We start from the raw sequence: 14036 nt of genomic DNA on the forward strand, positions 1-14036 counted from the left end.
ACACTTATAACCCGCATATCTAGCAACTATGCGGGTAACAGCAATACATACATAATTAAAACAAAACTCAACAAATCACACTAAAATACAGCATACAGTTTACAACCTGAGACCTGTGCCTTAGAAATAAGGCCAAATTACTAAAAACGCAATTGTTTGTAAATGCCTTTTTATAGATTTTGATTCTTTATGATGTTGATCTTTGAGCTGCATAGGCCTCCTTTGATATTTATTCCTCTATTGCTGATTCTCTGAGGATTTGTCTATTTATGTTCATGAGTTTTTATTTGTTGTTTTACAAATTTATGTATGTATTATTATGTAAACCATTTAGGTTTTAGATGGTATAGAAATTTTTTAAATAAATAAATTACTACACATTTCCCAGATTTGAAAAGGCCAATCGGGGGAAAAATAAGCTTTCAAGCTTTTCCAGAGTGCCAAGAAATCAAATGAATGGAATCTGGAATTGAATTTCGTAATAAAGGTCCAGCCACCTGAAACATACGAGATCAATTTACAACTTTAGTGACTGAATATGTGGCTCATCTGCCTAGTATGATAGAAAACTGAAAAGGGACCACAAGAACTGTAGGAGAATGATATTCTGGTTACTGAAAGAGAGCATAGTTTTCAGAAAGAAATCAAGCTTGTACAGCTGGAAGCTGGGATATGGCCTTGCTAGGGCAGTTTAGTTAGAAACAACCAGATTGACTGGGTTGTTTAATAAATTACTTATATCATCTACTTTACTTTGTAAGACACTTCTTTTAACCAGAGAAAGCACTGAGAGCAGCTTAATTTGTAGATGAAATTTTATATTCCACTTTTATAAAGGCCAAAAATGTATTTTGACAGATTTAATTTTCTCTCCTTCTTTTTACCCACAGCTATTATTAAAGCTGAAGAAAATAGGTAGGTCACAAAAGTTTTGGTGTTTTTTTTTAAATGTTTGATTTATTAAATTTTGTATTAATGTAAATTAACAGACTATGTATAATATTTTACTAGATGTGTTGGCTGAAAAGCATATCTAGTAAAATATTATACATAGTCTGTTATTGACATAGACATGGGGAAAGCCACTTCTTGTCCCTGGAATCAACAGCATGAAATCTTGCTATTATTTGGAATTCTGCCAAGTACTGTTAACTTGGATTGACCTCAAAAGCAGGATATTGGGTTAGATTAATCATAGATCTGACCCAGTATGGTAGTGATTAGGTTCTTATGCTAAACAATCTCAAAAGGTGTTTTCTGTAGACAACAAGATTGATCAGACACACAAGTGGGTGATGATATCACATTACTGGGACACAACAGCTCTCCTACAGACAGAATAGAGCAGTGGTCTCAAGTCAAACCCTTTGCAGGGCCATATTTTGGATTTGTAGATACTTGGAGGACCGCAGAAAAAATAACCCGAGGAGATCATAAGTGGGGATCAAGATGAAAAGCTTGAGCAAATAGAGATAAGCCAAGAGGATGTCCTCCGACAGATAGATTGAAGAGCAACAAATCACCAGGCCCGGACGGACTCCACCAAAGGGTACTAAAAGAACTGAGAAACGAAATAACGGAAACACTCCAGCAAATATGTAACCTATCCTTAAAAACTGGGGAGATCCCGGAGGACTGGAAAATAGCAAATGTCACGCCTATCTTTAAGAAAGGATTGAGGGGTGACCCGGGAAACTATAGACCGGTGAGCTTGACTTCGGTTCCGGGTAAGATGATGGAAGCACTGGTTAAGGACAGCATCTGCGAGCACATAGAAAAAAATGGACAGCTGAGGGTGAGCCATCACGGCTTCTGCAAGGGAAGGTCGTGCCTCACGAACTTACTGCACTTCTTTGAAGAGATAAACAGCCAGATGGACAAAGGGGAACCCATAGACATCGTTTATCTCGACTTCCAAAAAGCCTTTGATAAGGTACCCCATGAGCAGCTACTCAGGAAGCTGGGGAACCACGGGGTGGAAGGGGATGTACACAGATGGGTAAAACCAATGGTTCCCAAACCTGTCCTGGAGGACTTCCAGCCAGTCAGGTTTTCAAGATATCCCTAATGAATATGCATGAGAGAGATTTGCATATAATGGAAGTGACAGGTATGCAAATCTCTCTCATGCATATTCATTAGGGATATCTTGAAAACCTGACTGGCTGGGGGTCCCTCAGGACAGGTTTGGGAACCACTGGGTTAAACACTGGTTGACAGGCAGGAAGCAAATGGTTGGAGTGAAGGGACACTACTCGGACTGGAGGAGGGTCACGAGAGGAGTTTTACAGGGGTCGGTGCTGGGGCCACTCCTGTTCAACATATTTATAGATGACATGGAGATGGGGACGAAATGTGAGGTTATTAAATTTGCAGATGACACCAACCTCTGCAGCAGGGTTAGAACCATGGAAGACTGTGAAGACCTGAAAAGGGACCTAATGATACTGGAAGAATGGGCAATAAAGTGACAAATGAGCTTTAATATAGAAAAATGCAAGGTCATGCATGTAGGGGAAAAATAACCCGATGTTCAGCTACAAAATGGGGGGATCATTGCTAGGGGTAAATAACCTTGAAAGAGACCTGGGTGTGTTAGTGGATACAACAATGAAAGCATCGGCACAATGTGCGACAGCCTCAAAGAAAGCAAACAGAATGTTGGGTATCATTAAAAAGGGTATCACGACCAGGACGAAGGAAGTCATCATGCTGCTGTATGGTGCAATGGTGCACCCGCATCTGGAGTACTGCGTCCAGTACTGGTTGCCGTACCTCAAAAAGGACATGGCGATACTTGAGGGAGTCCAGAGAAGAGTGACTAAATTGGTAAGAGGTATGGAAACTTTTCATACGCTGACAGGTTGGAAAAGCTGGGGCTATTCTCCCTGGAAAAGCGGAGACTTAGAGGAGACATGATAGAAACTTTTAAAATCCTGAAAGGCATAGACAAGGTAGACAGGGACAGATTCTTCAGGCTTTGGGGAACCACAAGTACAAGGGGGCACTCGGAGAAATTGAAAGGGGATAGGTTTAGAACAAATGCTAGGAAGTTCTTCTTTACTCAGAGGGTGGTGGACACATGGAACGCGCTCCCGGAGGTTGTGATAGGGCAGAGCACGCTACGGGGGGTTCAAGGAAGGTTTAGATAAATTCCTGAAGGATAAGGGGATTGAGGGGTACAGATAGAAGTAGAGATAGGTTAGGAAAAATCAGGGACTACCTAACAGGTCATGGACCTGATGGGCCGCCGCGGGTGCGGACTGCTGGGCACGATGGACCTCTGGTCTGACCGAGCGGAGGCAATTCTTATGTTCTTAATTAATGTCTTATTAAAGAAATGACAACTTTGCATGAGGTAAAACTCGTTATAGTTTATAAATCTTTCCTTAATTGCTTTGACAATTTCAGCTATACACTGCTGAAAGCAGTGCAACATGCAGAAAGTGAAGTTTAGATAGTTTTTCACTTTCTGCATGTTGCACTGCTTTCAGCTGTGTATAGCTGAAATTATCAGAAGCAATTAAGGAAAGATTTATAAACTAAAGGAAAAGATTTATAAATTAAGGAAAGATTTATAAAGTTTTACCTCAAGGAAAATTGTGATTTAGATTCTAAAGTATCAACTGCAAGAGACAAGATTTTGGTGTAGTCCTCTAGGCTTTTTTGTAGAGGGGAGAATCAATATCCGACTTGTGCCTTACATGTCCGGTGATCACGTCCGCAACCACCTTCAGCTCTCACCTCCTCCAGCACCAGACATAACCGTTATCTTACATCAAGCAGTCACCACCAGGAAAGGTGCCGAATTTCATGAGAGTTCATGAGATTACATACAGACGCACAAGCTGCACTGCCTCCAGTGGTTACCTTATGTTCTGGAATGTTGCCCGCCTCATGCAAGTGTTTTCCTGCATCTGTATGCAATTGTCCTATCCACTCCACCTCATCTCACAATCACGTTCAGACGCAGGAAAGCGCTTGCATGAGGTTAAAGTAGTGAGGTGGGCAACGTTCCAGAACAATGGTAACATACCAAGGGCCTCAAAATAGTACCTGGCGGGCCGCATGTGGCCCCCTGGGCCGTGAGTTTAAGACCACTGGAATAGAGTATAAAGTTCTACACAAGTATGGCTCTTTGTGCAGCAGTCTCCTTGGCTCCTCAATTTTTATCATAGCTCTAGAGAATGCAGCTCTTAAGATGTTGAAACAGACTGTGTCTAAAACCTTCCAACCATCACCTCTTTCAAGAAACTGCTTAAGACCTGCCTTTTCTTAGAGTCCTTTTCCTCCTCCATCACCTAGGCCTGTGCTTGTCTTCACTCTTTCTAGTTCATTTTTATCTCTGAACTTTTATTGTAAACTACCGTATTTCCTTTGCCGAGTCTAATGTGTGGTATATCAAGTGCCATAAACAAACCTGCTGTCTATAGAAAACATCTGTTATAGATGAAAGAGAGTGCTTATTTCAATCAATAGTCAAGATCAAATCAAGCACATTCAAGACTCCCAAGCTCCAGGCTGCTCATCTTGCTATGAACTGTCCATTGTTGAGGAACAGTCTAGTCATCGAGATGATGCAAGAGTTGAAACATTACAAAGAGAGGAAGGTTGATACAGCTCAACTAAACACATCAAGCTCAATATTGAGACCATGGGAGGCAGCCCATCTACTGTACCTCCCACGGTCTGCAGTGATCCTGGTTATTCAATGTTGGGGCTGTCAGGAGTATGGAGGAGAGTTTGAAATTCATGGTTAAAAGTAGGGAGTGCTCTTTCCTCATTTAGCATTGAAAGATGCCACTGTTTTTTTATTAAAAACTCGTAAAAAGTTTGAAGAGCTATTTTGTTGTGATGAAACTGAGTATATAGTTTATAGGTAATTATGTCTTGAAGTTTACTTGTCCTAGCCAAGAAAACAGCTGCTAGAAAAGCATTTTATCCTAGGACAAACAGGCAGCATTTTTTCACATGTGGGTGATGTCATCCACAGAGCCTGGTACGAACAGTGTTAAAAGTGAACTGTCACTGTATGTTTTAAGAAACTTCGCAACTACCCACACCGCACATGCGTAAGTGTCTTCCCGCCGACATAGGCTCACTATTCCTCAGTCTTGGTTCTCCGTAGAACAAAGAAGTGTGTTTCTGGACTTTGTCCAGTTGGCATGCATTCGACCCCCATTTGTTTTTAATCCAGGCCTTTGTTTTCTGTTTCTTTTTTCTTCATAAACCCCCCTCAAAAAATATATATATTAATAATTTACTTTCTTTTTCCTTCACTCGGATTCCTGCACTTGTAAGGGCTTTCATTAACTTCATATGAGGTGTTTTCAGTGGGGCTGTTCTGCCTCTGGTTTTCTTTTCAGTTTACTTTACAAGTTTAATCATCAAGTTTAAACCTTGCTGATGCCATATTTCCATTCATGTCAAAAGTGTTGACGGGCTTCAAAATTGCAGTTGGTGCCAGCAGGCCTCTCTCTATAACTGACCCACATAACTGGTGTTTACAGTGTTTAGTCTCTGAACATTGAGTGGACTCCTGTCTGCGGCGTTCTACCTTGCAGAAACAATCCTAAAAAAAACTCGTCAAATTCATCAAGAGAAGCTCTTTGGTTCAGCTAGGGACACCTGGAAACATTCTGAACCGCCAGTACTGATGGTACCAGCATTGACATCGGCATTGGGGAAGCCAGCTAAGAAACCATCCTCTTCCCAAGTACTGTAGCAGGCCTCGACAGCATAGAGTCCCTCGATGCAGGCCAAAAAGCGACACCACCACTCTCTCTGCAGGCTGTGTCTCCTTCAGGGCATGCATCCTCTCTCAGGTCACCCACTCCTAGACACCCTGCCACACCGATGGTACCAGGTCTTGAGCCAAGAGTACTGATGCAGCTCTTTAACGAGCAACTTAATGAATTCTTTCAGAGGGAGATCGATGACATGTTTAAGTTGCATGCAACACCACTGTTAGAAACATAGAAATAGACGGCAGATAAGGGCCACGGCCCATCAAGTCTTCCCACCCTACTGTCCCTCCCCTCCCTTTGCCCTGTGAATAGATCCCATGTGTCGATCCCATTTGGCTTTAAAATCAGGCACGCTACTAGTCTCAATCACCTGCAGTGGAAGACTATTCCAGCGATCAACCACCCTTTCAGTGAAAAAGAATTTCCTGGTGTCACCTCGTAGTTTTCCGCCTCTGATTTTCCACGGATGCCCTCTTGTTGTCGCGGGACCCCTGAAAAAGAAGATATCTTCCTCAGTCTCGATGCAGCCCATGAGATACTTGAACGTCTCGATCATGTCCCCCCTCTCCCTGCGCTCCTCGAGCGAGTACAGTCGCAATTTGTCTAGCCGTTCCTCGTACGGGAGATCCTTGAGTCCCGAGACCATCCGGGTGGCCATTCTCTGAACCGACTCCAGTCTCGGCGATAATGCGGCCTCCAGAATTGCACACAGTATTCCAGGTGGGGTCTCACCATGGATCTGTACAATGGCATAATGACTTCCGGCTGACGAAACCCCTGCGTATGCAACCTATGATTTGTCTTGCCTTGGATGAAGCTTGCTCCACTTGATTGGCAGCCTTCATGTCCTCACCGACAATCTCCCACAAGTCTCGTTCTGCTACCGTTCTTGCTAGGATCTCGCCATTAAGGGTATAGATCTTGCATGGATTTTGGCTGCCCAGGTGCATAACTTTGCATTTTTTGGCATTGAAGCTGAGTTGCCAGGTCCTAGACCAGCGCTCCAGTAGGAGTAGGTCGTGTATCATGTTGTCGGGTGTCGAATCTTCGTCCGTTGTGCATTTGCCCACTACATTACTTAGTTTGGCGTCATCGGCGAATAAAGTTATTTTCCCTCGAAGCCCTTCTGTCAGGTCCCTTATAAAGATGTTGAATAGGATCGGGCCCAAGACCGAGCCCTGTTAACATAGACTCCCTGGGTACTGGCCCAACCTAAACATTGCACCTCAAGGCTGCAGGGTACTGAATCCAGATCTTGTTGGTCTACATCGCATTGATCTGCTAGTAGACATCAGCACTCACCACCAAAGCATCAATCCTCAACGTCACAACAAAGCTCTACATCAAAGCATCATCGCTCTGCATTGAGGCATCGATGTTCTTCTTTGATACATCAACACTCTTTATCGACTAGACACTCTAGATCTAGACATCGTCAATCAACTTCTCATCATTGCCATGTTTCTGGGGATAAGAGAGCTTCCCGTCGATACTCTTTGTTTTCATCAGATCGATACTGGAGGCATCGAGGAGCATGGTCTCGTCAGTCTCACTGCTCTCCTTGCCACTCTTCTTCTTATAGAGAATCACCTGGGGTGCCTGCGGTTGACTCTGATCTTTCCTAACAACATACTGACTCTGAGTGTGAGCCCACTCTATCTGCACCGGAATCATATGGTAAACTATCAGATCCATAGCCTCCCCCAAGAAAGAGATCTCCTGAAGGGCTTTCTTTTACTAAATACATTAAACAGTTGAGAAAGAGGCTGACACTGAGCCCAGAGCAGAACTTTTAGACGCCTTAGATTATGATGAAACACCTATGGAACTTCTCAAGTTCCCTTTGCATAATCTACTTAAGGAGGCCCTTTTTTGAAACTGGGAGAATCCTCTTTTGGTCACTGCAGCCGCAAGGAAAATTGATTCTCTCCTACAGAATTATTTCCTGCCATGGGATTTAACAAACCACAGCTTCAACACCAATCACTGCTGGTAGAGTCAACTCTCAAGAAGTCATCCAGTACCAGAGTTTATGCCTCTGCACCACCAGAGCAGATGAGGACAGAGCTTGCAGGAATGGGGCAGGGACAGGAAAAGAACTCGCCGAGATGGGATAATGAGTTCCTGTGGGAACGGAGAAAAATTTGTCCCGTGTCATTCTCTACTACTTGGTCCTCAATTCACACATTCATATCTCACTACTGTTTAGAATCCTATTCAAGACAAGATGGTTGTTTCAGCCAAGCAGTATTACTACTAGGGAGTCCTACATGTCAGAATATGCTGTCTGCTTAGTCCTAGGATAAAGCACAGTTACTTACCATAACATGTGTAATCTAGGGACAGCAGGCTGATATTCTCACATCCCTCCCCTGATTTGCTTCTTAGCTTGCTTACAGAACTGAGGAACCACGGGAAGGCACTTGGCAATGCACAGTGTGGACAGTCATGAAGTTTTTTAAAACTTAGTGACAGTTCACTTTTAACACTGTCTATACCAGGGCTCCGTGGATGGGCAGAGGAGAAGCAGAGGAGAGGAAGAGACCAGCGCCAGGGTTCCCGTTGTCCCGGCCAAGAGAGGAGCAGCGTCGGGCCAGGCACAGCAGGGGAAGCGGCGAGAGACGAATCAGTAGGCTCGGGGAAGCGGCGAGAGTTCGCTCCGCCCACCCCCACCGCGTCAGAGGCTGCGCCGGACTCCCCCTTAAAAGGGGCGGAGCCAACGGCGCCCAGCCGTTCGGCGCGCGGCGAAGGGCCTTGCAAGGGACGAGTACCTACTATCAAGAACACCGAGGAGGACTGAACGGTAAGAAAGCGACAAACACAAAAGGTAAGGAAGAGACAGACGCCAAGGGAACAAACCCACACATACAATCAAGGTGAGGTAGAGCGGAAACAGCACACACAAAAGAGACAGCAAGGCAAGCAACATAAGGAAGCAGCAGGAAAGGGACACAAGCACACACAAGGGAAGTAAGAAATGGAATCCCAAGGAAGTCAGAAGGTGAGCTTTCCGGTCTTCTGTATCGGCTGCAATATGTATGACTACCTCCCTTCGGGGATCCAGGCATACATTTGCAATCGATGCATGGAGATGGATAGCTTGAAATGTCAGGTAAGACTATTGGAAGGAACAGTGATGGAACTCGAAGACAGAATCCGAGCACAGGAGAAGATGCTAGTGGAGTACAGCCCAAACGACGAGGTCAAGGAACTAGAAATGTTCATAGAGGAAGCTCATCAGCACCACGTAGAGATCCCAGGGCTGGAAAACTGTACTCAGGAAACCGATGTGAGGAGAGAAGACACCCATGCAAACACAGAAGAAACCGAAGACGAGGTAGGAGACAACCGCACATCAGGAGGAATAGTGAGAGCACAGGAAGACATCGCCCCACCCAAAGAACAGGAAACAAGTTCAAGAGTATCATTGGAGGAAGAAGACTGGCCCTACTCCAAGGACGTGGACCTACGCCCCCCAAGGAATCCCCGAATAAAGAAGATGGGGATCATCGTAGGCGACTCCATTATACGACATGTGGACAGCCACACCGCAGGAGGAAGAGAGGACAGAGTCGTCACCTGTCTGCCTGGAGCAAGAGTGAAGGATGTGACCAACAGGATCTCCAGGATCATAGATGGCGCACGGGGAGAGGACACCGCTGTGCTTATCCACGTGGGAACAAATGATGTGAGCGGGCGGAAGTATGACAGGGAAGAGCTGAAGGGCCAGCTCCGCTCACTTGGAAGAAAACTGAAGATCAGGGAGGTGAAGGTGGCCTTCTCTGAGATCCTCCCAGTACCAAGAGCGGATGGAAAGAGACAAGGGGAATTGCAAGTAATCAACGCCTGGATGAGACGATGGTGCGAAGAAGAAGGCTTCGACTTCGTGCGCAACTGGACGGCGTTCTGGGGAAAAAGCAAGTACTACAGAAGGGACGGACTACACCTCAACAAAGAAGGAGCAAGAGTTTTGGCAGGCAACATGAAGAAGGCAATCGAGAAGGCTTTAAACTGAAAGATAGGGGAAAGCCGACAGTCGACCACCGGTCGATGGCACGGATAGCAGGATGCCCCGACGAAGAAGCCAAGGAAAACTACTCCTACACAAGAGAAGACGACCTCACGGCAAATAAGGGAGAAAAAGCAGGAAGGGACAAATCAGACACAGGAGGGGACGACCACACAGCAAACAAGGGTGATAACACAGGAGCAGTTAAGGATATCGAAATTGAAACTACAGGGACGGCCAAGAGTAGAAGGTCCAAAAAGGTAACACGTAGGGAACTTAGATGTATGTATACGAATGCTAGAAGTCTAGGTAACAAAATGGGGGAACTAGAGACAATAGCAAGACATGACATATTGGATATCATTGGCATAACAGAAACATGGTGGAATGAAGAAAACAAATGGGACACAGTACTACAGGGATACAAGCTGTATAGAAGAGATCGAGTAGGGCAGAAAGGTGGAGGTATTGCTCTATATATTAAAGAGGGAATAGATTCTGTTGAAATGGTTACAACAGAAATGAAAGAGAAGCTTGAGTCACTCTGGATCAAGATTCCTGGTCAATTTGGAGCAGATACGAAAATTGGCCTTTACTATCGTCCCCCAGGACAGGCGGAGGAAACTGACTCAGAAATGATGGAGGAAATCAAACAAGAATGCAAGACAGGCAATGTAATTATATTGGGAGACTTCAATTTCCCAGGGATAGACTGGAAACTAGCAACCTCCAACTGCGGCAAGGAGGCCAAGTTCCTGGAGGTGCTAGGGGATTGCTTCCTGGAACAAATGGTAAAAGAGCCGACAAGAGGCAACGCCACCTTGGACTTGGTCCTAAATGGCCTCATGGGACCGATAACAGTAGTGGAAGTCATGGTTCCACTGGGAACGAGTGATCACAATGTAATTAACTTTAAACTTGACATCGGGAAAGGGAAACATGCCAAAACCTTAACCACCACATTGAACTTTAAAAAGGGTAAATACGATAGCATGAGAGCCATGGTAGAAAAACGACTCGAAAAGAAGGTGGACAAACTTGAAACGGTAGATCAGGCATGGTCCCTACTGAAAAATACTATCACAGAAGCACAAGATCTCTACATTCCGAGGATTTCCAAAGATCGGAGATCAAAGAGCAAAAGAGAACCGGCATGGCTTACCAAACAGGTGAAGGAAGCCATAAAAGAAAAGAAGGACTCTTTCAAAAAATGGAAATACATAAAGACAACCGAAGCCTGGAACAAACATAAAGATGATCAGAAGAAATGTCACAAGGCGGTGAGGGATGCAAAACAGGAATACGAGGAAAAAAATAGCCCAGGAGGCCAAAAACTTCAAGCCCTTCTTTAGATATGTGAAAGGGAAAAAACCTGCAAAAGAGGCAGTCGGACCCTTGGACGACCAGGGAAGAAAAGGGTACATCAAGGAAGATAAACAAATCGCAGACAAACTAAATTCCTTCTTTGCGTCCGTCTTTACGAAGGAGGACACCTCAACAATACCTGAAGCGGAGAAAGTGTTTGCAGGAGAAATAGAAGACAGCCTCACCACAGTTGAAGTGGACTTAGACCAGATATACTATCAGATCGACAAACTTAAAAGTGACAAATCCCCTGGACCGGATGGAATTCACCCGAGAGTCTTAAAGGAATTGAAGGTTGAAATCGGAGAGTTATTGCAAAAACTTGCAAACCTGACAATCAGAACTGGACAGATACCGGACGACTGGAGGATAGCGAACGTCACCCCAATTTTCAAAAAAGGATCGAGAGGGGAACCGGGCAACTATAGACCTGTGAGTCTTACGTCTGTCCCCGGCAAGATGGTTGAAGCACTGATCAAGGATAGCATGGTCCGGCACTTGGACGCACACGACTTGATGAAACCCAGTCAACACGGATTCAGGAAAGGGAAATCATGTTTGACGAATTTACTCCAATTTTTTGAGACCGTGAACGAGCAAATTGATAGTGGGAAGCCGGTGGACATAATATACTTGGACTTCCAGAAAGCGTTCGACAAAGTTCCACACGAAAGACTTCTCAGGAAACTACAAAGCCATGGCATAGAGGGGGATATACAAAGATGGATAGACAAATGGCTGGAAAACCGAAAGCAGAGAGTGGGCATAAATGGGAAGTTCTCCGACTGGGAGAAAGTGACTAGTGGAGTACCCCAGGGCTCGGTACTTGGGCCGATCCTTTTTAATATTTATATCAATGATCTGGAGGAAGGAACATCCAGTGAGATCATCAAGTTTGCAGACGATACAAAACTATGCCGGGCGATCAGATCGCAGGAGGATAGAGAGAAACTCCAGAGCGACTTGTGTCGGTTAGAAACATGGGCGGAGAAATGGCAGATGAAGTTCAATGTGGAGAAATGCAAGGTAATGCATTTAGGCAATAAGAATAAGGAATACGAGTACACAATGTCAGGTGCAACTCTGGGGAAGAGTGAACAAGAAAAGGACCTGGGTGTACTGATAGATAGGACCCTGAAGCCGTCGGCACAATGCGCGGCAGCGGCAAAGAAGGCAAATAGAATGTTGGGCATGATAAAGAAAGGAATCTCGAGTAGATCGGAGAAAGTTATAATGCCGCTTTATAGGGCAATGGTCAGACCCCACTTGGAATACTGCGTCCAACATTGGTCTCCCTACCTAATGAAGGATATAAAACTGCTGGAGAGGGTGCAGAGACGAGCAACAAAACTGGTGAAGGGTATGGAAAAACTGGAATACGAGGACAGACTTATAACACTAGGATTATTCTCCCTTGAGAAAAGGAGATTGCGTGGGGATATGATCGAGACCTTCAAAATACTGAAAGGAATCGACAAAATAGAGCAGAGAAGATTATTTACATTGTCCAATTTGACACGGACTAGAGGACATGTAATGAAGCTAAGGGGGGACAGGTTCAGGACTAATGTCAGGAAGTTCTGCTTCACTCAGAGAGTGGTTGACACCTGGAATGCCCTCCCAGATGAGATTATTGCGGAATCGACCGTCCTAGGCTTCAAGAGCAAACTAGATGCATATCTCCTTAAGAGAGGCATGTAAGGATATGGTGGACTATAAATTACAACAGGTGTACACCTGGCAGGGCCTCCGCGTGTGCGGATCGCCGGACTTGATGGACCGAAGGTCTGATCCGGTGATGGCATTTCTTATGTTCTTATGTTCTTATGTTCTTATGTTATGACGTCACCCACATGTGAGAATATCTGCCTGCTGTCCCCGGATGACACCTATTATGGCAAGTAACTGTGCTTTTTAGGTACTATGCTTTATCCCAGGACATGGGTACGCTAGCGGTTATGAGAAATAAGCAGAAATGGTAAACTTAGATTCCCCGTCCTGATGAAGCATTTGCGAAATGCGTTGGCAAGGGGATAAGAATCACAACTACAAATTAAAAGCTAAGTTCCGCTTCATATCTACTAATGTTGCTGGGAAACATATACTCTGTGAAATAAGTATTTATTTATTTATCGAGTTGAATAAGAGAGTAAGAGAAATTATAGTTGAAAAAAAAGTAGTAACAAAGGAAACAAAAAAAAATATGATATATAGCCAGGTTGGGAATAATGAGGATCTCTGCCATCATAAGTTATAATACTGAGGTGGATGTCTGAATATCCTTATAATGCCTGAGCATTGAATATGAAATAGGTTATATAAATTTTTAGCTTAATTTACCTCCTGTGGAAATTTGATTAAAAAGAAAGAAAAAGAAAAAAAGTGGATTATTAGAATTATCCCAGGACAAAAGGCAGCATATTCTCACATGTGGGTGACATCATCCATGGAGCCCCAGTACGGACAGCTTTAAAAGTGAATTATCACTTTAAGAACTCTAGAAAGTTTGCGACTGACTGCACCGCGTATGCGCGAGTGCCTTCTCGTCCTACTTAGGTGCACAGCTCCTCAGTTCTTAGTTTTCTGCAGAGCTAAGAATTTGTGTATTTTGTGAACATTGTTCAAATTTTGACTTCCCACTTTCGCATATTTTTTTCTCTTTTCTTAGTTTTCCATTTTCCCGTTTTTATTTTTACCTTTAAAAAAAAAGCAGGGTTCTTTTTTTTCCCTTCGCTGGCGGAGCCTTTTCTTTCATCTCAGCCATTGAGTTTAATTTGGCTGAGGCGGTCTTCCTGGCAATGTCCCCCCTGTTAGCGTGTTTTAAAAAGTGCGGCAGGTATTATTGGCCCATATCTCTCACCGACCTCCATAATTGGTGTTTACAGTGCCTTGGCCTGGAAAATCATGTAGAGTCC

At 44.3% G+C, this 14036-nt stretch overlaps 1 protein-coding gene across 1 annotated transcript in view; it reads left to right on the top strand.

Moving 5' to 3' along the window:
- Positions 1–14036, top strand: part of PRPF40A (pre-mRNA processing factor 40 homolog A) — a 235613-nt gene that overhangs the window by 80925 nt on the left and 140652 nt on the right. The window contains 1 exon segment of the mRNA XM_033944203.1: positions 891–915. Coding sequence (XP_033800094.1) covers positions 891–915 — 25 coding nt within the window.

Source organism: Geotrypetes seraphini, chromosome 5, assembly GCF_902459505.1.
Source record: "Geotrypetes seraphini chromosome 5, aGeoSer1.1, whole genome shotgun sequence".
Classification (NCBI taxonomy): Eukaryota; Metazoa; Chordata; class Amphibia; order Gymnophiona; family Dermophiidae; genus Geotrypetes; species Geotrypetes seraphini.